At 39.7% G+C, this 24,484-nt stretch overlaps 1 protein-coding gene across 5 annotated transcripts in view; it reads left to right on the top strand.

Moving 5' to 3' along the window:
* pmfbp1 (polyamine modulated factor 1 binding protein 1) overlaps positions 1 to 24,484 on the top strand; it is a 215,001-nt gene that overhangs the window by 131,041 nt on the left and 59,476 nt on the right. For all 5 annotated transcript variants that reach the window (XM_079589287.1, XM_079589286.1, XM_079589285.1 and 2 more), the window contains 3 exons: positions 18,030 to 18,146; positions 20,411 to 20,500; positions 22,125 to 22,181. In XM_079589287.1, the coding sequence (XP_079445413.1) occupies positions 18,030 to 18,146; positions 20,411 to 20,500; positions 22,125 to 22,181 (264 nt within the window). The remainder of the gene's footprint in view (positions 1 to 18,029; positions 18,147 to 20,410; positions 20,501 to 22,124; positions 22,182 to 24,484) is intronic.

Raw genomic sequence — 24,484 nt, 5'->3', positions numbered from 1 at the left:
TTAGATTTGCGTCGGGCGCAAGAGTAATTTATCCCGCCGGGAAAATAGCAACAGCGCCGGGATCCGCCCACAAAGTTACTTGCGCTTTGCGCTTTGACACTTGCGTTTCAGATCGTTAAAATAGGGCCCTCAGTGTCTAAATTCACTTACTCATTTTCATCAACTCCCTAGCGTGAACTGTATTAGTAGACTAATGTAGGTAATAGTTAATGAGAATATAGGGGACAATTTCGGACACAGCCTTAGTTTTAGTTATTTTAGTACATCAAGTTAAGCTAAATGAAAATGAACAATATTTGGCATCTAGATGGAAAAAAAGTTTTTTTACCATTATAACTTGACTATGTCATTATGAAAGCAGTTTTAATAAAAGATAACTCAAGGAGGCAAATCAAATCTAAACAAAGATAAATAACAGAACTCAAGACAGAAACATTGTGCAATATATACAGTACTAGAGCAAACGAGCAACCAAACAAGACACAGGTGAAGAACATAAACAGTAACCATGAAAAATGCTCCACTGTCGTCGCTCCTCCTTTTATGCTTCCGCTCCTCCGTGAGAGATACGAGACCGTCGCTCATCAGTAATCACGGCACAGGCCTCGCGCCATCCTCCCACGGCCCTCGACCTCGTCCCGCTCGCCACATGGACTATCATTACCAACCATAATTGCAAAATGTATGATTTGGATTTTACCGGTGAAAATTCGCTGAGCAATGGTAAATGTGACCACAGCTTTAGGGTTAAACGCATTCGACCTGCCAGTTATCGATTGAAGAGTCAGAGAGCTGTGATTCAGCTAATATATATTATATATGTTTTTTATATATCTTATATATATACCGGTACCGGTAGGCTATATATATAGGTTATATAATATATTGTGTTATTACATATATCGTTTTTTTATTCATGCAATTATTTTGGTAGTATCTTTTTGTAAAACTAAAAATATGTTTCTTTCCAGAGTGCAGAGGAAAAAAATTTTCCCATCCCCCTTTTTTCTTTCTCATTCCTCTTCTCCACTCTCCTCTTTGTATCCTTAAAATATTCCGCACATCTCGCTGCAGTTCCGCATGACAGACACCCCTAATATAATCTGTGTGTCTGAATTCTAATTTATACCGTCAGGATAAAATAAATAGTCTGCAGTTAATTATAGGGAGCCAGCGCCTGCCTTTGCCCGGGTGATTTATGAAGTGCGTGCAGGCATTCTCCAACGCATTTTTCTTAATTTATTTTTAATCTGTCTTTCTATTAATTCTACAGCAAACGTCTTAATGATGTGCGAGGTGTGCATTAATGAGAGCAGGTGGAGGGAGAGGGGGTGGGGTTCAGGGGGGTCTGGACCTATAGGACCACTATAAGACCCCCCCCCCCCCCCCCCTTCACCACTAGCCCCCAAAAGCTCTCCATTCCTCTCTCTCTCTTCGCATGTATGTATGCTTTGTTCCAGCTGCTGTAGGTTCTGAGGCTCAGTGTAAAGTGTTGTAGTATCCACAAAGCCAATTCAAAAACTGGTGGTACTGGTACAGTGATAGTATCAGATGGTAGTGGGAACTTTGATATATGTCCTTTTATTACCATATTTATACCAATGCATTACATAGCAGTCCAAGGTACTTTAACAAATACAATGATTTATATCCAAATACCATGGTATTACCATAACATGGTGCAATGGTATGTGACAGGCTAATATATCAGCTGATGTGTGGTAGTTTTTAGATTATTGGCATTGACAAATAACTGTCAACGTGGCAATTAACAGAAGTGGTCAAAGGTGCACATTGGAAGATGTGTAAAACATTTTAGTTTTTTTTTTTGTGAATACTGACTGAATGTTCCTGCATTACTATTACATGATAACCCAACAAATTATCAAATATGTGCATAAACCACCACAAAATTGTGAGTAATTTGCTTTAAATAAACTTTGTGCTCTGTCATACACCTCAAAACCTCAAATTTAACCAAGAATGAAACTTCTGTCATCATTTACTCTCATGTCATTCCAAAACTGAATTACTTTCTTTTTTTTGAAGATTGTTGGTAACCAAACAGTTTGGTGATCATTTACTTCCATTGTATGTACAAACTATCTTCTTTTATGCCCCTGCTGTATATACTGTATGCCTCCCGACGTCTATAATGCTGATACTCTTGACTCGTTCCAACTCAAATATTATTAAGAATTCAAAGTTTCCATTTGGTAGATATGATGTGCACATAATGAAGGCAACTAAACTTTAGACTACTGCTATTTGCTAATAAATAATAAATAATAATAGAAAATAATAAACAGCAATATTAAAAGACTGCAGCTTTTGTCAACTAGCCATCATTCAGCTGGAATTAAATTCAACTTTGGAAGTATAACATGTTAGCTGGTGTTGTATCATAAATATGATTAAGATATCATGGTAACTCTATTGTGCATGCAGACATTTTGAAAGATTTTGATGTAGACATGCCAATTTCTCGTGCTCTTGTTGATCTTTCAGATGCGTGCAGATGTGTCCCCTCTAAAGTAAATGGGATATAAGTGTATTGCGCTGTTCCAAAACCTATCTTGCTTCTTTTGAGTGCACTTTGTGTACAATGTGTGGCGTTGCTGCCTATTCAGACCATTCCACATCAGCCACTTATGAAGTTCCATTTGAATTAGGTTATGCTGCCTTAGAGGGAAGCTGCCTATGTCAACTCACTAGGTTTGGTAACAAAGCTCACCGATAAGTGCGTCTTTCTCAACACGTCTCCTCAACTCCTTTCTCACATCCTTACCATTTTCTTTCATTTCCTCCTCCCAAACATATCCTCGGTGAGGCAGCTAAGCATGGGCGGTTGCAGTGCAGCTCCTGCAGGAACAGAGGGATAATTTAATTTATCTTCCTTTTTGTCTCTCCAGTCTGCTCATTTTATTCACACACAGATCATTACACACCAAGACCCCATTTTCATTTCCTACTGCGTACTGTCGCGCACACACACACACACACATATACGCAGGGCTTTAACTAGGCTGGCAGGCCCGGGCCTGGTGCTGCTGTCGATCGATACCCACGCTCGGATAGGAGAGATCCGCACTGCCTTAATAGGTCCTGCAGGTCCTACCATAAAACACCTCTACAGACCTGAGGACCAGGGGCTTCATAAATTTCTCTCTCTCTCTCTCTCTCTCTCTCTCTGTCTCGGCAAGATGGAGTGGGACTGAATGCAGCCGCATGGGGTTGTGGTTGAAACAGAGTCATGCTGGGCGGCACAAGGGCTCGTCTGAACAGGTTCGAACGTGTAGCTTGAAAGGAAAGGATTGGGAATGTTTCCTATGTTTCTTTCTCTAGCATTGGATACTTGTTTTCCCACTTGCCATCTAAACTAGCTTAACCAGCAAGACAAATTCCATTTTTTATATCAATACTGCAACCGAATGAATTTCATGACGTTTGGTTCTGTGAGTTGTTCTTGAACATTCGTTCTTCCGACAATGTATAAAATGTACTAAAACACTCTGAAAGTGTTCCCTACATTAGTATTCAGTGTAGAGCAAGTGACTCTTATGAGCTGGTTCTTGTTAGTGAATCATACAGCATGACCAGCTATTTCTGATTCTCGAGATTTGTCTTTTTAGTGAATAAGAAACACTTATGAATCGTTTCTCAGTTTCTCAACTGCAATTCATTACTTCGTTAGAGCTGCACGATTAATCAAAATAAATCCCAAATTGTGATATTTCTTAGGGGCTGTTTCAACTAAAAATGTAGTTGTTATTTTCTTTTTATTCATTTTGGCCGTTCGTTTACAGGACAACGCTGTTTTGGGTGCCTGAAAACTTTCGAAAACGGGTTTCAGAGTGCAAATTTTTGAAAACGGTCTCCGTGTAAACAACAAAAACGCTTATCTCTGAAGACGATGTCGTCATGCACATGCATATTACGTGTTCAGTCTATAGTGTTTCATCGCCATCTAATGGCCTGGCAGCAGAATACAGCGTTTTTAGTCATTTTTCGTGGATCCGTGTGAATGGGGATCATTTTGACAATGGTGTCGTCTGTATGCGGAGAACTCAAAGGAAAAACTTCACCATTTTAAGCATATCATTGTTGTGTGAACGTACCCTTTTTTTATCAAATCGCAAAGACTTATTTAAAGTGGCTGTATAGACCTGTAGAACTCAGAAACCCTTGTTATCAGTGACACCAGTGGCCGCTAGTTGAACTGCAGCCAGCTTGTGCTCGCACTCATTTTTTAAGTTTGATTACAAGCTGTTCACATATTGGCAATTAAAAGAGCTATTAATACATGACAATTCTTACATATAGCCCCTTTAATTAAATAATTATATGCTTTGCTTTTCTAAGCGTGACACTATGAACTTGAACACACAAGCAGCTCATAATTCAGTTTAATAATTCGTCTCATTATTCAGATTGGCTCAATTTGCAGTGAATGCACACTTACAATTCCTATTCTTTGTTGCCAGGACGTCACTATATGGTTGCTAAGTCATTCTTAAAGGTTGCTAGGGTTTACCTAGTAATAGGGGTATTTAGGGTTTAGGTTTATTTTTCTTAGACATGAATATTGCTCTTGGACCAACAAAAGATGTTGATCACGTCCTACTTGGTGAAATTACAGTCGTCAAAATGCATGCCGTCTAAGCTGATCTTTTCAGCTGGGAAAGCTTGACTGTTGATGAAATGTTTGTAAGACGAAAATCATTTGTAGCTGAAGAGGTTCTCCAAGTCCCAGCGTGAATCATTACGAGTGATTTTTACCTTCAAGGCGCTTCGCAATAAGAGCGCACGCAGTCGTGATTTGGCGCGTGAAACACAGAGGGCTGAAATGAGGCGCGCCGTTCTCGAGCGCGTGAGATTAGATTAAGAGTTACACTGGCAGTAAAAGGAGATGGCCGCCCAGCATCTGTTCTCCCTCTTTCCTCCTGGCCCTCAGGCAGTGTACGAGCATTATACAATGTGTGTGTGTGTGTGTGCCTGCATTAGCCAAACAGATAGCTACCAACTTTAATTGCCTCTGCATCCACTTACTCACCCCTAACGCCCTTCAACCTCATCCACCCATCCCGCTTTCCTCGCCCGCGCAAATGAAAGAGCGTGAGGCGGGGAGATGGAGGGAGAGAGAAGGCAAGCATAATTACTTATTTTAGTGGACTGCTGTAGAATGCCTCTCGCCAAATGACTCTAATTCCAAATGGTTAACAAGAGCCGAATAGAGCCGAATCCGTGTGACAGCAAATTGCTTTCCCATTTGCAGCCTTAATGGCTTTTCATACTTTGCACTTCCAATAAGCAGTAAACTCGGAAATTAATATTGCACGCTGTGTTATGATGCAAATGGGAGGGAGATAGGAGAGCCGTACCTTCATGCAGAAAGCTCTGATTAGATCTGTAATTGCTTCACTCTGATTTTTTCCCCTCTCTCGCCCTCCGTCTTTCTCGTTCGCAACTTTTCGACATATTTATTGAGCTATTTTGAGATTTGCCATATCACTTATGCATCAACATTGACTGCACTTTTGATTTGTGTCACGCTGTGGTTTTTGTTTTCAAATCAATGCTAATCAGCGTTAATTTGCCAGTGGCGCGGAGACACTCGTCCTGGGGGTTTCATGCTTTGCTGTCACCTTTAAGGTGTTTGTCACACATTCTAGTCAGAACAGGTTTTTAAAATGAAACAGAATAATAACAGGAGGCTTGTAAATGAGACAAGAGCCTTTTTAAGGTGTCTTATTGAAATGCACGTATACAAACGTTTCACGGTGAATAGACAATCGCGCCGGTTTGAAGATGTTTGCAAAACACTCTGAGGTGACGTGTTAATAGCGGTGCTAATGAATGCCTGAACTCTAACCGCTCGCTCTTCTGCCTGATTAGCACATGCGTCTCACATTTAGCTGTGCTTGATTAAATGGAGATTGCTCTAGATTAAATGAAATTAAATCTTGATTAAATCACATCAGGGCTGGAATGAAGCATGTAAATGTGTAGATAATGTAAATGGGAAGATTTTCCTCTCTGCTGGGTAAAAGAGACGTCCAACCATCACACTTCAAGATTTACTAATACAAATATCACTTATGATGGATGGATGTGCTTTTTGGAGCTTCAAAAACTCCACATTATACTCGCTCGCATTATAAAGCATGGAAGAGCCAGGGTCTTTTTTAATATAGCTCTGATTGTGTTTGGCTGAAAGAAGAAAGTCATGTACACCCTAGCTTGAGGTGAGTAAATTATGGGATTATTTTTGGGTGAACTATCCCTTTCAGGCCGATTCGAGAACGCACACAAAATCAAGAGGCGGGATTTATCGCGTGAACCAATCATATCGCGATGGAGGCATTGTGATTTTCTCTCAAGTGATTTTCTCCTATTCATTCTAAATTCACCCTTCACAGGGAGTTTGATTGGCAGGCGATCTGACCAATCATAATCCGCCATTTTGTGCGCCAAAGCAGTCAGGAGAGTTTGTAGATTCACGTCGGTGGATTTGAACTTAAAAAACGGTGTGTACTGACGTCTTTCCATGGTTGGAAGGACATTCCTTCGGATGTTCATTCATGTTTATTTGATGCTATAAATTAACTAGAAGGAAGAGATGATCGGTTCACAAGCAGCTTTAAATGAGGTGCTACAGTCTGTCACGACACATTAAAGGTGAACTATATAGGTTTTTTAGCTTAATTTACCTTGACTGAACAGCTTCGGAGTCATTGGAATGGTTATATGACTTTTTTCGTGGTTGAATGGTGGGCGTCTCGCTTCCCCCTGGTGCCTGTGAGCGGAAAAACCACCCTTGCAACTTTGGGCCGGCGGGCCACCAGCCTCAGCGTCAGGAAGTATTGCGTGATATCAGGTCTCGCGATGTAACGAATTGCTTTACGGCAAAAATAAATCTGCAAAAATTCTGTCATTATTGCGCTCCCTCACACTGTTCGAACCCGAATGAAGAAGAGGTTTTAAAGAATGGCCCGTCTGCTTTGATGTCGTTGATCTGCTAGCCTCTGGTATCTGGTATCGCCAAGGAGATTTTACGACAGTGTTGTCAAATATCTATTCCGAAGCTGTAGGGGGAGCTCTATAGAGAGACCTGCGAGCAAAAAGCGAGAATACAGCGAAGAAATTCCCGAAAATGCATAGCTCTGCTTTAAAAAAGCCTCAAAACGGTATTTATTGTTTACATTTCTTTAAAAAAGGACCAAATTTGAAAGTTGAGACTTTGTTTCATATAAAAGTAACCACCTCTGTCCTGTCTGTCAGCGTTTTGTCGGTGTCCTCTTTGCTCCGCGATGTATTTTTGTTATTTTTGTACGATTGTGTGGCGTGAGAGCGGCATGGCTTGTCGGACAAAGCAACAGTAACTAAAGGGGGCGTGTCTTTGCGAATGGTCAATTACTCTCTGCTCATTTTGGGGGGTCTGGGGAAAGTTCCCTCTACCTGCGGGTCTCGCTGTTGGACAGTGTTACTTTATAAAAACTAGTGACTTTTACACTTTGTAATGTCACATTTTGTAATATTTGCACTGTTTTATTTATTATTATTATAAATTATTATTATTTTCTCATCCAGTTTTCTGAGGAGACACCCATTTCTCATCCTCGGAGGAAACACCCCTGACATCGCAAGATATTATGCTTGTACCTCCTTCCAAATGCCATCAGTTTTGTCCCTGGCTTTGGGTGGAAAGTGTACTGTGTGTTCCACAGCCCCAGATACACACAGCCATCTGACCTTTGGACAAAAATAGCAATTACATCCAGCCTGATTGGCTGAGGATTGTGCGCAGTGATTGAGGTTAAGTGCCCTTTGGTCTGTCGTTTGCTGCCAGGCCTCTGTATGCAGTAAGGCTGGAGGTTCACCTGACCACTGCGCATGTAATCTGATCTCCTTGCATGGTTTCCATGGCAACCCTCTCTTTCTAGTCCTTCTTGTTCCCATTTCACTTGTCACTTCGGTAATTGCCTCAGAATTTCCCTGTCTCTGAGAGTATTGGGAAAAAATGATGATGATAACGAGAGTGATAAGACAATATTTATGAACTGTGCATTAGTGGACAGCGGCTAGAGAGGCAAAATTCAAAGGGTGACAATGCTGGAAAACAAATACAGATGGTTAATGGTTTTACATGGTGGTCCAAGCTGGACATTTATGGTCACTAATAGCTAGTGTAGATGACTGATCAGCTCGCATTCGGCTCATCCAGATAGATCAACAGCACTGACGTACTGGAAAGGTTAACATCAGGTTAAAGCAAACACAATCTAGCCTACTGTGATTACAATGAAGGAAATGATAACGACTCACAGTGACAGTGACAGAAATGCTTCAACACACTGTGTGAATTGCAGAACATTTCAAGTGAAACACCAATAACATTACATTAGTTAACATTAGTTAACGCATTAAAGGAATAGAATGAAAATTCTGCAATTAATTACTTTTTACCTATGAAATTAACATGAACAAAGATTCATAAATGTGTTAGAATATTTTTCATTGTTTGTCCCTGTTAATTAATGTAGTTAACTAATGTTAAAGGTACACTGTGTATGAATTTCTCCCATCTAGCAGTGAAATTGTATTTTGCATTCAAACGAATAGTGCTCTCTAGTGCCTCGCTTTTTTAAATGCGTGTTGCAACTACGGTAGCCGTTATGTACCAAGAAGCTATGACAACAATAGCCCTTTCGTCGAGTTTAACTATACGTTACATGTTCTACTGTTATGCTGCCTAATGAATTACACAACCAAGCAATGAAAAAAAGCTTGTCATTTAGACCGAAACATTGACTTACCCGTCGAGAAGAAAGCAGGCAACTTCAGCGTCCCTTTCAAAGTCATTCTCCTTCATTAGCTCTTTCCAACTGGGTAAAGCTATCCCGTTACTTACCCTCGGTTTTTGAATTCGCCGGTCACATTTCCTTTTAAATTCAATTTTGGCATTTCTCCTGTGGCTCTGAATAAGTATGATCCTAAATTATGAAGTCCCGTGCCTTTTAAATTTGCCGGGGCATTGACACGCATTACGCCTCTCTCCTTGTCCGTTTCTGCTGGTTTCAGTCACATACGTTACGCTGGCTCTGGACGAAAACCACTTGTATACCATTGAGGACATATTTATTAAAACTAAGATTTGAGCTAATAAAATACTTAAAAAACTACACAGTGCACCTTTAACGAATGGACATTTATTGTAAAGTATCATAAACAACTAATAAATTATGTTATTTTAAACTTTCTATTAATCAAAGAAACCGTGAAAAAATGTATCATAGTTTCCCAAAAAATAAAAGTGTTTTGAACATTGATAATAGTACAGAACCATTATTAATAATAACAATACCAATAATAATTTAGAAGCAAACCAGCATATTAGAATGATTTCTGAAGGATCATGTGACACTGAAGACTGAAGTAATGATGCTAAAAATTCAGCTTTGCCATCACAAGAATAAATTACATTTTAACATATATTAAAATTGTATAATATTACACAATATTAGTTTTATTTGTTTACTTTATTTATGATAAAAAAGCAGCCTTACCGAACAAGGGGCTTCTTTCAATCATTTGAATGGTATGACGTCAGAACATGGAGTCTATTTCAAAAGATATAGGGATTTTCTGTTCTCCTGTCACTATAATGGTCATCCTTCAGTGTTTTCAGCCAGACTCCCATGATTCCTTACTACCACCATTAGCACTAGCGCTCAGAGTCTGAGGTATGTTTTACCCTCGAAGCATTGCTGCATAACTCTCCAGGGATTGATAGGCCAGGCTGATGCTTCTATCCATCACTGTGTGGAGAATATCAACAGCAAGAGAATAGAGCACCTTACACCTTCTGATAACAGAGAGCTTCAGCTGGAGCTACTTGTCTTTCTCCTGCATGCGCTCCAGATCCTGTAACCTTTTACGAGAAAGTTCTCAACAAAAACAAATGTGGTAGCTGGTGGAATATTTCATAAATGAGGGCATAAAAGTAAGAAATGACTCACACATTCGTCCCTTCTTCCGAAAACAAAAACACGAAAGTCGCGGCCACGTGGAATTTATATTGTGTGCTTTCGGGGGGAATGTCAGTGGAATTAATTGATTTTTCCCGTATTTGTCAGGAAAGAGCAAGTGCCTGACTCAAGCCTGTGTTATTAAAGCTAATACCTCAGCGCTTTACCGCCGTGAATCAAGCTCTGACATGTCCTTATGATGTATGGATTTATTATTCAAAGTGTTGTGTGGGGCTGGGAGAGCCACTCATCCTGGCCCCCGGAGACCACCTGTGTTTTCAAAGTAAAGACCACTTAGAGAATGGCCCGGGGCGGCTGCAGTGCCTCTGGACACAAGCTACTGTCCGGACCCAAGAAACATCTGCAGACGGACCTCACAGTGAGGACTGTTTAGATGAAATCACTGTCTCCAATGTGTTTCAAAAGTGTCTGACAGACCATACAAATCTGTCAAGCATTACCTTTTATGATTTTATCCAACCGACAGTGACAGTAAAGTTCACAGGATGTTTCAGAAGAGGGTTACCAAGGCAAAGAGCACAAATCATGTTATTCACAATTTTATTTAAAAAAAAAATATTAGAAAAGATCACTTTAAATCTGAGCTAGACTTCAAACTAGTGTTTTTATTGTTAACTAAAATAATAATAAAAAATAATTTTGAAATAAATCTGAAATAAAATCTAATCTTAAAACATAAAAAATGTGTAAGTTGAAGTAAAATTACAAAGACTAAAAATAAATTAATTAATATAAATGAAAGCTAAATAGACATGTAATAAATTATTAAAATGAAGCAAACTAAAGTGAAAATTAAAAATGTAAAAATTCAGTATTCATACATATATGAGAGTTTTTATTTCAGTTAATGTTTATTTTATTTCAAGTAATGATAATGTTCTTTAATGTTTTGGTTATAGCGATAATAACCCTGACTATCATTAAAGTCCATAGCACAAATGGTGCAGGAAAGTTAAACAATCTATTACAATTGATTTGTGTATTATTTATGCATAAACTGGTCGACAGGAGCAACGGTCAAATATACAATCACAAAATATACAGTAAATTCACAGAATTCCAGGATCGACGAATCAGAATCAAATATTACAGAGAGCAGAGTAATAGTGGTTTGTTTTTGCAAGCAACACTAATAAACATCTAATGAAGGCATTAATATATCCTGAATATGTACCAAGAGTGAACGTAAAATGTTTTTTTTTTTTGTCCAAATGAGTTATAGTTCAAACTTGCCTTCTAATTATTTCTTTCTTTCTTTCTTTCTTTCTTTCTTTCTTTCTTTCTTTCTTTCTTTCTTTCTTTCTTTCTTTCTTTCTTTCTTTCTTTCTTTCTTTCTTTCTTTCTTTCTTTCTTTCTTTCTTTCTTTCTTTCTTTCTTTCTTTCTTTCTTTCTTTCTTTTTTACACAAAAAAAGTTCAACTTTCCTAGTTTGTTAAGCCAGACTTTGAAAGTGTGCTTTTAAACACCTCTCTCCAATCAAGGAATCTGGGTCAAAGAATGTCCTTTTTGACTCGTTTCTTTCTCTTTCCCTCTGCTAGTGTGTGAGGAATGGTATCATTAAGGTAATGTTCTTGAGAGGACATTTAGCTGAACTGTGATGTCCCTCTGCTCCTCCAGCAGCCGCAGTCACAGCCCAATCTACAGTGACCTTTGCAGCAGAATATATCAGCAGTGAATATGCAAACACATCCTAAACCAAATGACACTTCACAAAGTCAAAAAAGACCTTATGCTTACAAGCACAGCCTCCTCCTGCATTCTATTCATTAACACACACATACACACACACAAATCTTACCATGTTCTGCATTCATTTCAGCCCGGGAAACTTGAATTCTTCAACTTTGTACTTTTGTAAATTTCATAATGGTGTTGTTTTTTGCAATGTGGATTTAATAAAACAAAAAATTCACACTCTCAATATTTAAATTGTTCACTAACACGGTCATGCTACAGAGCCTCTAAAGGGACCTTTGCAAAAAAAAAAAAAAAAGAAACTTTTTGGATGCTCATGAGAAACTATTGTATGCACATTATTTTTTTTAGGGCTGTTCTTATGTCCCCTTAAACACATTTTCTGTGGTGGCCTATTTATGAAGTTCAAGGGTCCATAATAGTTTAATAATTCATAACAAAAGATGGGTGCTTTAAAAAAGTGGTCAAAATTTGGATTTTGTTAAGGCAGTTCATTTGTGTTGTCCCATCGGCCAATTAAAAATATTGGTACATTAAAATGTTCTAAAAATTAGCCTTTTACAAGATCAATACAGATGTAATGCATCCTTACAGGTGCTTTCATCACCTGTAATTTCTTCATTCAATTCCAACAGCGCTTATTGCGAGCAGCGCCATAGAAACAGAGCACTTTAGGAAGCGCTGTGTGTTATATAAAGGGAAGTTTTACAGGTCCCACTTTATATTAAGTGGCCCTAATACCTGTGAACTAACATGGTAACTACATGTGTACATAGTATGTAACTACAGTGTAAGTACACATTGGTACATAGTATCTACAACTGTATTATTAGTGTAACTACACGTATGTAACAACCCACGTAATGGTATGTGTAAGTACAAATGTGTAACAGGACATTGGTAACAACACTTTTTTCAGTGTAACAGGAATTATGTAACTACATTTTGTAACAACATGTAGCCTATTTGTTGTTCCACTTCCACATGCAGTCTTAGATACTGCAGTTACCAGTTGATGTACACAACAATTACCTTAACAATTACACTTTATATTAAGTGGACAGTTCCTGAGGAGTTACCATGTAACACTGGTATCACAAGGTGAAACTTTAGTTGTAATTCAACATTAGTCCTGCCAGTCATAAATACATGTATTCCAACTGGTAACTGCAGTATCTAAAACTGCATGTGGAAGTGGAACCACAAATAGGCTACATATTGTTGTTACAAAATGTAGTTACATAATTACTGTTACACATGTGTACTTACTGAAGTGAAAAAATGTTGTTACCAATGTCCTGTTACACATTTGTACTTACACATACCATTCTGAGGGTTGTTACATACGTGTAGTTACGCAAATGTTACAGCTGTAGATACTATGTACTAATGTGTACTTACACTGTAGTTACATACTATGTACACATGTAGTTACCATGTAAGTTCACAGGTAATAGGGCCACTTAATATAAAGTGGGACCGTTTTACACATCAATAAGTAACAAACAAATAAATAGCTGGATTCAGCCTCGTACCAGACAAACTGCTCGTACAAAATCCAAATTTTGAGATTTTTTTTTGTACCGGTCTTTTTATATGAACCATTGAAATTACGCTGTAGGACAATGCAGACTGAGCCACATTTTGCACCCATAGACTGTAAAAAAAGATGGACCCTTCGCTCTCTTCCATTGGTGAGAAGTGAAGCTGTCAGTGTCCCGATATGGCGCTGACATCTCGGGACCTGAGTCTGCGCAGTAGCGATCTCGGGACACGAGTCTGCCCAATAGCGATCTCGGGACCCAAGTCTGCGCAGTAGCGATCTCGGAACACGAGTCTGCGCAGTAGCGATCTCGTGACCCGAGTCTGCGCAGTAGCGAGTTCTCACTCATTCTCTTTGTGGAATACTCTGATCATGACACTTAAGACGACCTCGTCTTAATCCATGTAACCTGACCAAACATGGACAAGTCAGTGAGTCCACCCTCAGTCCTGCTGGGAGGGTCAATCTGCGCAGTAGCGATCTCGGAACACGAGTCTGCGCAGTAGCGATCTCGGAACACGAGTCTGCGCAGTAGCGATCTCGGAACACGCAGTAGCGATCTCGGAACACGAGTCTGCGCAGTAGCGATCTCGTGACCCGAGTCTGCGCAGTAGCGATCTCGGGACCGAATCTGCGCAGTAACGATCTCGTGACCCGAGTCTGCGCAGTAGCAATCTCGGAACACGAGTCTGCGCAGTAGCAATCTCGGGACCCGAGTCTGCGCAGTAGCGATCTCGGGACCCGAGTCTGCGCAGTAGCGATCTCGGGACCCGAGTCTGCGCAGTAGCGATCTCGGAACACGACTCTGCGCAGTAGCGATCTCGGAACACGAGTCTGCGCAGTAGCAATCTCGGGACCGAATCTGCGCAGTAACGATCTCGTGACCCGAGTCTGCGCAGTAGCAATCTCGGGACCGAATCTGCGCAGTAACGATCTCGTGACCCGAGTCTGCGCAGTAGCAATCTCGGAACACGAGTCTGCGCAGTAGCAATCTCGGGACCCGAGTCTGCGCAGTAGCGATCTCGGAACACGAGTCTGCGCAGTAGCGATCTCGGAACACGAGTCTGCGCAGTAGCGATCTCGGAACACGACTCTGCGCAGTAGCGGTTCTCGGGACCGAATCTGCGCAGTAGCAATCTCGGGACCGAATCTGCGCAGTAGTGAGCGGGAATTCAAGGCCCCGCCCTCACTCTTGCAGAAACAACCGCAAGCACACGCTCCTGCACTTTTTAAAATTAATTATAGAAATGTAGATATTAAATTTAAAGCTCCAATATCCTCAGTCCTCCGAAGATCCTGAAAAAAAGTATGTTGGTGCTTCAGTGACTACTTCGCTCATAGACCCTGTCAATCACAGCTGTCAATCATGACATCACACCACCGCATCAAATAACTAACTAAAAACAAACTTATTTTAAAAACAAACACTTGAACTTACATCAGCGTGTTAAAAACTACAGTAAAAAGATTTGGAAAATCTTTGGAAAAAAGAAATGTAATTGAATTGTTTAGTTGGCCTCACGTGCCGTGAACATGGGGAGGCGGGGTTTATGACCTATACTAGGACCAGTCACCAGGGGGCGATCGAGACGCTTTGGCTTCACTTTTCAAGGGTTGTGCGGCACGCTTGACTTCGCCACAAGGCCGTGAATTAGAAATGCTGCTTTACCAAAAGCCAAATCTTTGCACTTTTTACTGTATCAGTCTTTGTTTATGACCCCTTGAACTTGGCAAATAGGACAGTGCACACAGCATTGTTGCGGAATAAGCCCAGTGTGCAGTGCAGGGTTTCTCGGCCACCAAAAAGTTACATTTGTCATAGCGGACATAAGAATTTAGAAATTAGAATTTAGCACTTTTTATTGTACTAGTATTTGTTAAGGACCCTCGAACTTGCCAAATAGGACGTATTGCGGAGCATGTATCCAACATGCTTTTATATTTTGTTTTGATGTTTCAGACATTCTCACTCATTCTCTTTGTGGAATAGTCTGATCATGACGACCTCATCTTAATCCATGTAACCTGACCAAACATGGACAAGTCAGTGAGTCCACCCTCAGTCCTGCTGGGAGGGTCAATAGCACAGTTCATGCTTTTATTTCCACATTTCTCTCCATTTTATTGATTAATGTTTTCCTTCGGAGCGAGACGGTACTTTTATTGCTTTGGCTTTTGTGATATGTTTTTGTTTTGGCTGAGGAGTGCGGAGTGTGCTCGTATATCATGAACTTCTGCACAGTTTGCCTTCGCTAGCCCGTGGTGTTCGTCAGTAATTAGACCAAAGTCACTGAGGTGGCCAAGTTCAACCTCTTCATTAAGGTTCCTCTCCTCACGGCAACAGCTGTAAATGGAGAGAGAACTATCATTCTGTGTGGAAATGTAAAACTAAATTACAGTGGCATCTGAAAGTCTGAGAGCACACTGAAATTCTGGGATTCAGAATCCAATTTAGAGCTGTAAGTTTTAAACAAATGAACATTATGAAATTAATAGATTTGAATTGAAAATGCATTCTGAAATTCATGGACATTTTTCAACTTTTCACTAATATGTATTTATTTTATGAATAAAATAATGTTTCATTAAAAAAAAATATATATTTTTTTTAATTATCACTACATCTTAAATTAAGTCAGAATTAAGAAAGGAACATTTTTTTTTTAAATAAAATTGCCAATCCCTTCATCTTGCTCATTAGAGCTCATTTCATAACAAGCATGTTGTCAACATTTCTTTATCAAGAAAATTGATAAACTTGATTATTGATTATTTTCTAAATAGATTGAAAATAAATTACAGTAAAAATATTTTGTTCTTTATATTTACTGTGATTTTTTTTTTTTTTTATCCACTTATGTCTGATATCTCAAGTATGTTGTCTCCTTGGAAAATAAGGAGTCATTGTGAAATGGTTCACTGAGTTGATTGATCATGGTGAAAATGATGCAGCAACTTTATATTTTTATGATGGATTTTTGTTTTCCATAGTTTAAGATGAATAGTCTAGATCTGGGCCAAGGGTAGAACAAATCTATACATATGGTCAAGGCCTTTGAAAAATAGCCAGAATAAATGTTGAAGGCATGATAAAATGCTTTCAAGTCCATTTTAATGTGATCTTCATATAGAAAAAAAGAAAAAAAGAGGTTAATGTGTTAGTTTTAATCAAGGTGGCAAAAGTCAAAGATATACACAGTAAGTGTTAAGTTAGAATCACCACAGCGCATGATTAATGGGATTGTTCACCCCAAAATTAAAATTAGCTGTTTTAATTTACTCACCCTCAGGCCTCAGATGTAGGCAACTTATTTATTTTTCTTTAGGAGATCAGTAAAGATTTGTTTTGCTGAAACCGGTCCTTTGTGATTCATATAATGCAAGTCAATGGCTACCATCACTTTGAGAGTAAAAAAAAAACATACAGGCAAAACAAAATTAATACCCGTGTCTCCTGACAATACATTGAGGTCTTATGAAGTGAAACTATCGGCCTGTGCAAGAAAATGAACATTATTTACAACATTATTACCTGTTATCCACAGCCTCGGCTAACGGTCCTGAGCGCGTTCACAACAGTCTGGAGCGCGAGCTTCCTGTCGCATAATGACGTTTGGAGCTCAAATCTTGGGAATCTGTGAAAAGTCAATCTTCCCAATTGAGATCACACATATATACTGTATATTGCTGAATCCAAAGTAAGTACAAATACAACACAGGCTTTCTTTCCTCTCTGTTGTACACAAACAGCGCCAGCTCACCTGTGAGTTTGCTGCAAACGTCAGTATGTGACAGGGAGCTCGTGAACGTGCCCAGGACCGTTTGCTGAGGCTGGATTACAGGTAATAACGCTGTAAATAATGTTCAGTTTCTTGCAGAACGATCGTTTCACTTCATAAGACCTCAATGTATCATCAGGAGCCACAGGTATTGATTTTGTTTTACCTGTATATGTTTAGTGACGGTAGCCGTTGACCAAAGACCACGGTCTCAGCTAAAAATCTTCTTTACTTTTCTACTGAGGAAAACTGACACCTACATTTTGGATAGCCTCAGGGTGAGTAAATCAACAGCAAATTTTCATTTTTGGGTGAACAATCCCTTTAATACATTTAGTCAGAGGGATGTGGCGATTGGTTCCTTCGTGTGTCAGATCGGCGTGTTCAAGCAGGTTAAGTGCAGGTGAGTGTGAGACAGCTTCGGCACGGTGGCGTCTCTCCCCCCTCTCAGGGACCCGGGCAGAGCTTTCCCAATAGATCTTTATTTACAGCACAGGAGTCGGAAACGGCTGGTCAATCCATTTAGCCTGAGGCCACTGATTTGTTCGTATTTACTGCAACACCCAAAGAAAAGCCAAGGTATTTTTCCCTCTCTCCTTCCTATTGATTCGGCTCTTAGAAAATCTGCTCTGCTGTCTAAACACTATTGATCCTCCTGCTCTCCTCGCCAGCTCTTGCACCAGTGTATAAAGGGACTGGATGAATTGAAATTTCATTTCCGACAACTTGTTCCTTTTATTTTTACTTTTTTTTTTCTTACGAGAAGCAACACTCGGCGTGGGTCAATAGCCACATGAAGGCTGAAGGTAGAGGTCAGTAGAGGTGAACTGCACTACTGAGGGTCTTTACTGTATGTGAAGCACTGCCATGAGGGGTGAATATGATCAAAACGAGGTGTCATAGAATCAGTTTTTTTGTGCTAACGTTTGAATGACCCATACTGTGTTTGTGTGTCTAACTCCAGGAGGAGTCATGTGGGCTCCAGAGGGCACGAGAGGAGCTGATGGCGAGAGAAGAGAGATCTTTTCTTCAGGAGCAGCTCAACAGCGTCAGACAGGAGCTCCACAGCGCCACCATCTGGGTACTGGGCATATAATGGACCTTTTTTTTTACATTTCAAGTGTTCTCAGAACCATCAGAGTCATCAATAAGTTGAACTTCAACTTAAGGGTGAACTTGTGTACTGGTGAACAGTGCCGTAGCTTTGTAAATTAGTAGCATAATTACATAGCGCATAATTGTTCAGATAGTGCGCGCCGGTATACAGTAATGATATGTACAGTACCGGCAGGAGTGAGCAACTCTTATTAAAAATAATTATTATTAGGTGTCCTATTCCCGCGAAAGTAAATTGTGCAGCGAAATGCATTCCATCATGCTAATCTGTCGTGCTTTTTGATAATAGACTGATAGACTGATCACCTTCTAACGTTACTGGTACCCAGATTTCCCCCCAACATTTTCAGTCAGTCTCACTTCCACTGTAACTAAGTTTACTTCTTCAACTGTTCTCGGAATAGCCTCAACTCTGATTGGTTATGTTCACTAGCTGGGCGGGACTTGTGATTTTATTGGGTCCCTCTCGAGCGGCAACCTTCTGGTCTCTCTCTTGAAGCCAACTTCAAGTGACTTAACCGCAAGTGACTTAAACTGTAATTCATCGACTGACCGCTAGAGACAGTCTTCAAAAGTGAGTCAATCCCATACCCCCCCAACTTTACAGCAGACATTTTTTTTTACAGTCTGGTACAAAAACTGGTTTTGATCTATAAAGCTAATTTTACCCTTTATTTATTTTTATAACTCATCCGTAAAAAATGTATTAAGCCTTAAAGGTCTGCATAAATAAGGGCGGGGCCACTTGAGTGACAGGTGGATCGCTGCTGCTGTCACTACTAGCCGTTTGTCTCCTGGCAACCAGGCACCTCAGCTCCACCAACGTCCCGCCTCTTTGCCCATGTTCTGTTATCTTGGAGTGACGCGCTGCCAACATGTCGACGGCCGGCTCCGCCCACTTTGGGCTACAAAAATGCTCTTCGGAAACCTACGGGTGACGTCACGGACACTACGTCCATATTTTGTTTACAGTCTATGGTCCCTCCTCTACTGTTTGTTGCTGACTGAGCTGAAGTAATTAATAACCATCTGTAAACCATTTTAATGGAGGGGAGAGAGGACATATTTTGAAAGCTGCTTTTACTAAATAGAATGTTTTTATGGTTTTCATTAAACTCAGGCATACCAAGCTAACACTGTAATATAAATATACTTTAATGATCCACAGTAGTGTTTCTATGATTTTCTATGACCATGATTGTGGTCAGAAGAGAGAAAGATGTCAAATTTGCAGTCACTCCCTCAGCCGCTGTTTTAGAAACACTCAAGTAGCAGAAAGTGTGTTCTAAATGTACGCTTTAAAAAAATGAAAATATAAACAAAAGTTGCTAGATTTACAATGTTAATAACTGTAGAAACGTGGGGTTCAAGCTGCTCAAAAGGGGGAAGCCTTGTTTTAATTATCATAAATATTCATATAACGACCACCAGCCCATCCCACATTCCATTCCCGGCTCTGTTGATGCATATTTTAATAGATTATCATTACCGCCGTCGTAACTCTTATTACTGTAGACGTAATTACCAGATTTACGGCGGAATATTATTTTCGTCCCCTGCAGCCATTTTGCTCAGCAAACCCAATTTTTCCTCTGTGGTAAACAGACAGCTTCTTAGTCTGCGCCCCCCCTCCCAAAACGTCGAGCCGTTGATAATGATAAACACACAAACAGGCCGCGGCGGCTACGTCCGTGCCTGTACGACACTCCATCTGAATTGCATATCCGCCCTGCCGCTGAGATTGTCATAAGCCGTATTAAGAAAAATGGTCACGCGGTTTGACACAAATTGGAAAATGACATTTGGAAAGCGCCGCAGCGGTGGAAATTAGAGATATTAAAATTATAAATCAATGTCTGGGTAGAAGGAACGGATGGGGGGCGGGGGTTAAAGGTCCCCTCATGACTAGGGCTAATCTAAATCCACCGGGCTTTGATTGTTCATCCACTGTCCACTCATAAAGAAAGGAAGGGAGGATATTGTGTCTTTTCTATGGAGTCAAGTCAGCTTATATAGCGAGTCCCACACCACAACCTGCTAATGGATCATCTCAAAGGTGTGATATGCATTATGCAAAGGCATCCACTTGACACTTTTAACAAAGTCTTTCCTCCCTGTGCGTCTCACCTTCAGTTGCCTTTCTTCGTGTGTGTGTGTGTGTGTGTGTGTGTGTGTGTGTGTGTGTGTGTGTGTGTGTGTGTGTGTGTGTGTGTGTGTGTGTGTGTGTAGGAAGAGGAGCATCGACTGAAAGTGCTGCAGATTGATGAACTCCAAAGAGAGGTTGACAAGACACTGGCACTGCTTGAAAAGGAGAGAGAGGTCAGCAAACCCCTTCTTAATAGCCGCTCACATGCACTTTTACGCATGCCATGCGCAAACGTAAGGATGTACCTCCCATCGCCGTGCACTTGCAAACTTTCTTTTCTTATTTTTATTTATTTTTCGAAGTAAAATGGTCTTAGAAGTTTGAGCCTGCTGGGTCTCTAAAATCCTTGAGACTCTTGCTGTGCCCTCGTACCCTTGATAGTGCTCAAATCCTCCGAAAACAGCACTGAGATCAAATAGAACAGTTTGCCACATTGACACGTTGCTTTATTATCTGCGTTCTCTACCTCAGCTCTCCTGAGCTCTGAACATCTGCTGCTTGGTTGTGTTGGTATTGTTAATACACTGGTTGAGAGGAAGCTCAGGGATCATACTTTGATTTCTCAGTTTGACCTTCAAACCTAAGATTGACTGTTTTTATGCTACAAGTATTCTGAACACTGGAACTCAATGCCATTTCAAGCACCCGTTGAGAGCTTTCACACTCCGTTTGCCTTCAGTAACGTCTAGAATCGATCAAGACTATCTCAGGTCTGAAGTTGTCTTTCTTTCAGAGTCAAATTATATTTAAAGAAAAGATCAAATTTAGTAATGATGTACAGGAAGGATTTAATTTGATTATGATTCTTTGCACAATTTATGTAATGCATCGTGTAATCTGAAATGTGGCCATTTTTATTTACTTTAAATAATAAATCATTTATTTATCTATTATTATTAAATTAAAAGTATGCTAACAAATGCGGAAGACACAACTTTAGCTGTAGACAATGTACACTGTTGTGGAATATCGACATCAAATGAAACACCAGATTTTACATTCACAACCATACCAATTGTATTTATTATGTGAATGCATAATAATTTGGACAAATATAATCATTTATTTAGTCACTGCAATTAATGCACTGCATTTTCACAGTAAAGGTCATTGCACGATGTGTCTGAAATTTTCACACGTTAAAAAATAAATACGACCTCACGTTGTGTCAATCACGTTTGCACACTGCCTCCAAAACTATCGTTCGTCATAAAAAAAATAAAAAAACGCATACGAAAATTTCGCACTCAGTGTGCAAGGACAATAAGCTCAGCATTAGCTACTGTGAATTTTTTTTTTTTTTTATTTTTTTTTTTTTATCCTGTCTGTTACGACTAACAGTTGTCATCTCCTGTCAACATTAATTTATGGTAGCTTTCCAGGATGTTGTGTTTTGTTATAGTTCATAATGATGGTCTTCCATTTTGTCACATTCTATTACTTCATTGTGTATCTTAGTTTTTATGTTGTATCCAACATTTAACTAATCATCACAACACAGGATATACAAAAAAATGGCCAGAAAATAAATGTGTTTCAGCACTTCTTTAACACTCACACCTTGCATGAGACCTTGCGTGTGTTTTTCCCTTCAAAAGAAGAACGATAGTGGAGACAATATGCAACAAAAAGCCATTGTTACATTCTCCTGCAGTGCACCTATAAGCAGCAGAGGTCAGATAGATCATCTTCTCTCAAGGACTGTGCATGTTCTTTACTTTCTTTTGCTGTTGTTCTTACGCATTCATCCCTCAGCACCTCTCCGTTCTCTTCATCTCTCCCTCTCTCTTGCTGCAGGATTGTGTAAAGGCCGAGGAGCTGAAACGACTGAGAGAAGATCAACTCAAGGACAAGGTCTCTCAACAATCCACTGGCTATTAGCTTCTAAGCAATGTCTTCCTCGCCGCAGTTAAGTGCCAGTCATAACCTTGCCATAATTTGAATTAGAGCTGCAACAGCACGTGTTTTTAACACCGAGACCCCACACACACGCCTACACAATCGCCCGTGATGGCTCCGCTCAAAACAACGTCTAATATTATGACTGGCCCTAAAATGAGATGTAATATTAATGTGCTGCAGAGGCCAGATCTCAGCATCAGGAGGTACAGTTAACGCCAGTCACGCTCAACAGGCCACTATTGAAAAGATGCTCTGTAAAAACTGCCCTGCAAAACGACATATTTTCCAAGTTGGTAGAGGTTTTTTAAACTTGTTGATGCCCCTTAACCCCAAATATAATGATTCTCTTAAGAGGACCCCCTTCCTAAAATATCAAGGAAATTATATATTTTTATATATATATATATTTTTTATATATATATAGGCTATTTTATATATTAACTACATCTTTTATACTATATATTGTATATTATAACTATATATTTTAATTTGATATACTATATGTATAATTTATTTTACTTTATTTTGCAGTGTCCATGTAACATGTTATATGTAGTTACTATAATTTATCATCCTAATCCAGACCCTAACCCTAACCCTATAGTAAGTACATGTTTACTCACTACTTAAATATATAATTGCACTGTAATTTTTATAGTTACACTGTACACCTTAAAATAAAGTGTTACCATAATCGTTTTTATAAATGTACTTTTTACCCCTGTTAACAAACCCAACAAGAAACTATAACTGGCAATGAAATACAATATGGTTAATCTCATAATTTCTGACCAGTCTTTAGAAAGAAGAATGAATACAAAAATATTTAATATATTTTCCTACTAAAAAATTCAGAATCTTTTCTGTGGATCCCCCTAACAACCTTTTCAACCTTTACCGGACACCAGTTTGAAAATTCATGAAGTTGTAATAATAACAATAATAATAATAAAAAAACATCATTCATCACATTTGACTATTTTAATTATTTTTTACACATTTTTTTCTGATCCCTTGCGGTCCTCTGAGGGTCCCTGTACTCAATTTGAACTAATTAACTAATCAGGTCTTAAGTAAGCACTATAAACTAGCCGACCTCACTAACTGACTAGTTGGTTTTTGGAAGACTAGTTGTCCATTCTAATCCATCCTTTCCCTGAAGGGTGAAGTACACAGAGGAAGTGTTGAGGTTTTTTTCCACCTGTGCACATTTGAGCACATAAGCCTTTGACCTTGACCCATTGACCTTGAGCGCAGGTGGACACATTTGATCTACCTTTCTTTTCAAGCGCTCAATTTACTTGCACAGGTGTATTGTTTTCGTCGGACACGAAAATTGGATTGCATACGGATGGTGTGTGTGGACATCAGTGGACTGTGCCAATGGCTAAAAGTATGTCTGTGAGGCGAGGACAAGGGAAACATACTTTTGGCCTTAGGTAGGCTGGACCCGTGTAAGCGTGAGGAGTGTAACCTGTGGGCGAGCGCTCAGTCTCTCTTGTTTTTACACTTTGGCCTCCATGTGCTTTGGGACCTCAGTAAAGCTGCTGCTTCAAAGCGCGACCAACCGCCACTGACTGCTGCGTCTTCCTCCGCTCCTCGGACAAGATTACTTTCCAAACACAACGCAGACAGCTTGATTAATAGAGGGGTCCGCCGAGGTGCCCGCCGCAGTATATTTTCACACTTACTTACGCTCATTTCATTCGCATAGACTTTGATGCGCTGATCCTTTCACCGCAGGAGTCCGTCGGTTCATAAACTACACACGGGCCTTTGAGGCTGTCTGTGAAGACTCATTAAAGATTCTAGATGTGTTTGAGAGCTGATGGACAAGGTCACTCACTTCTCATCTGTGTGTGGACGTCAGTCACGTAGTGATGCAACATTCATTAAAAGGTTTATGTAAATGTAGAACATCTTACTGAGGATTCTGTATTTGGAGCTGAAGCTGTGATGTACATACTGCATATGGCCTCAGCTGTCTTAATCTCTTCTGCTCAGTGTATTGGCCTTTTTGCTACTTTTATTTGTACGGACAGTGAGAGATAGGACAGGAAATTATGGCAAAGATGAATGATATCCGGAAATGTTGCAAGCCAGATTCAAATTTGATTTGCCCACATGAACACAATGGAGCAATGTGTCAACACAGGGCCAAAGCTCCAACAGAGTAGATGTGTTTTTTTATTATTTTTTATTATTAATAATCTAGAGACAGAAATCCACTCTGTCAGGGAAATGTATTGGTCAGA

The sequence above is a fragment of the Phoxinus phoxinus genome (genome assembly GCF_949152265.1).
Source record: "Phoxinus phoxinus genome assembly, chromosome: 2".
In the NCBI taxonomy this organism is placed as follows: Eukaryota; Metazoa; Chordata; class Actinopteri; order Cypriniformes; family Leuciscidae; genus Phoxinus; species Phoxinus phoxinus.
The sequence above is the reverse complement of the archived record's forward strand: the minus strand, read 5'-3'. Positions and strand labels throughout refer to the sequence as shown.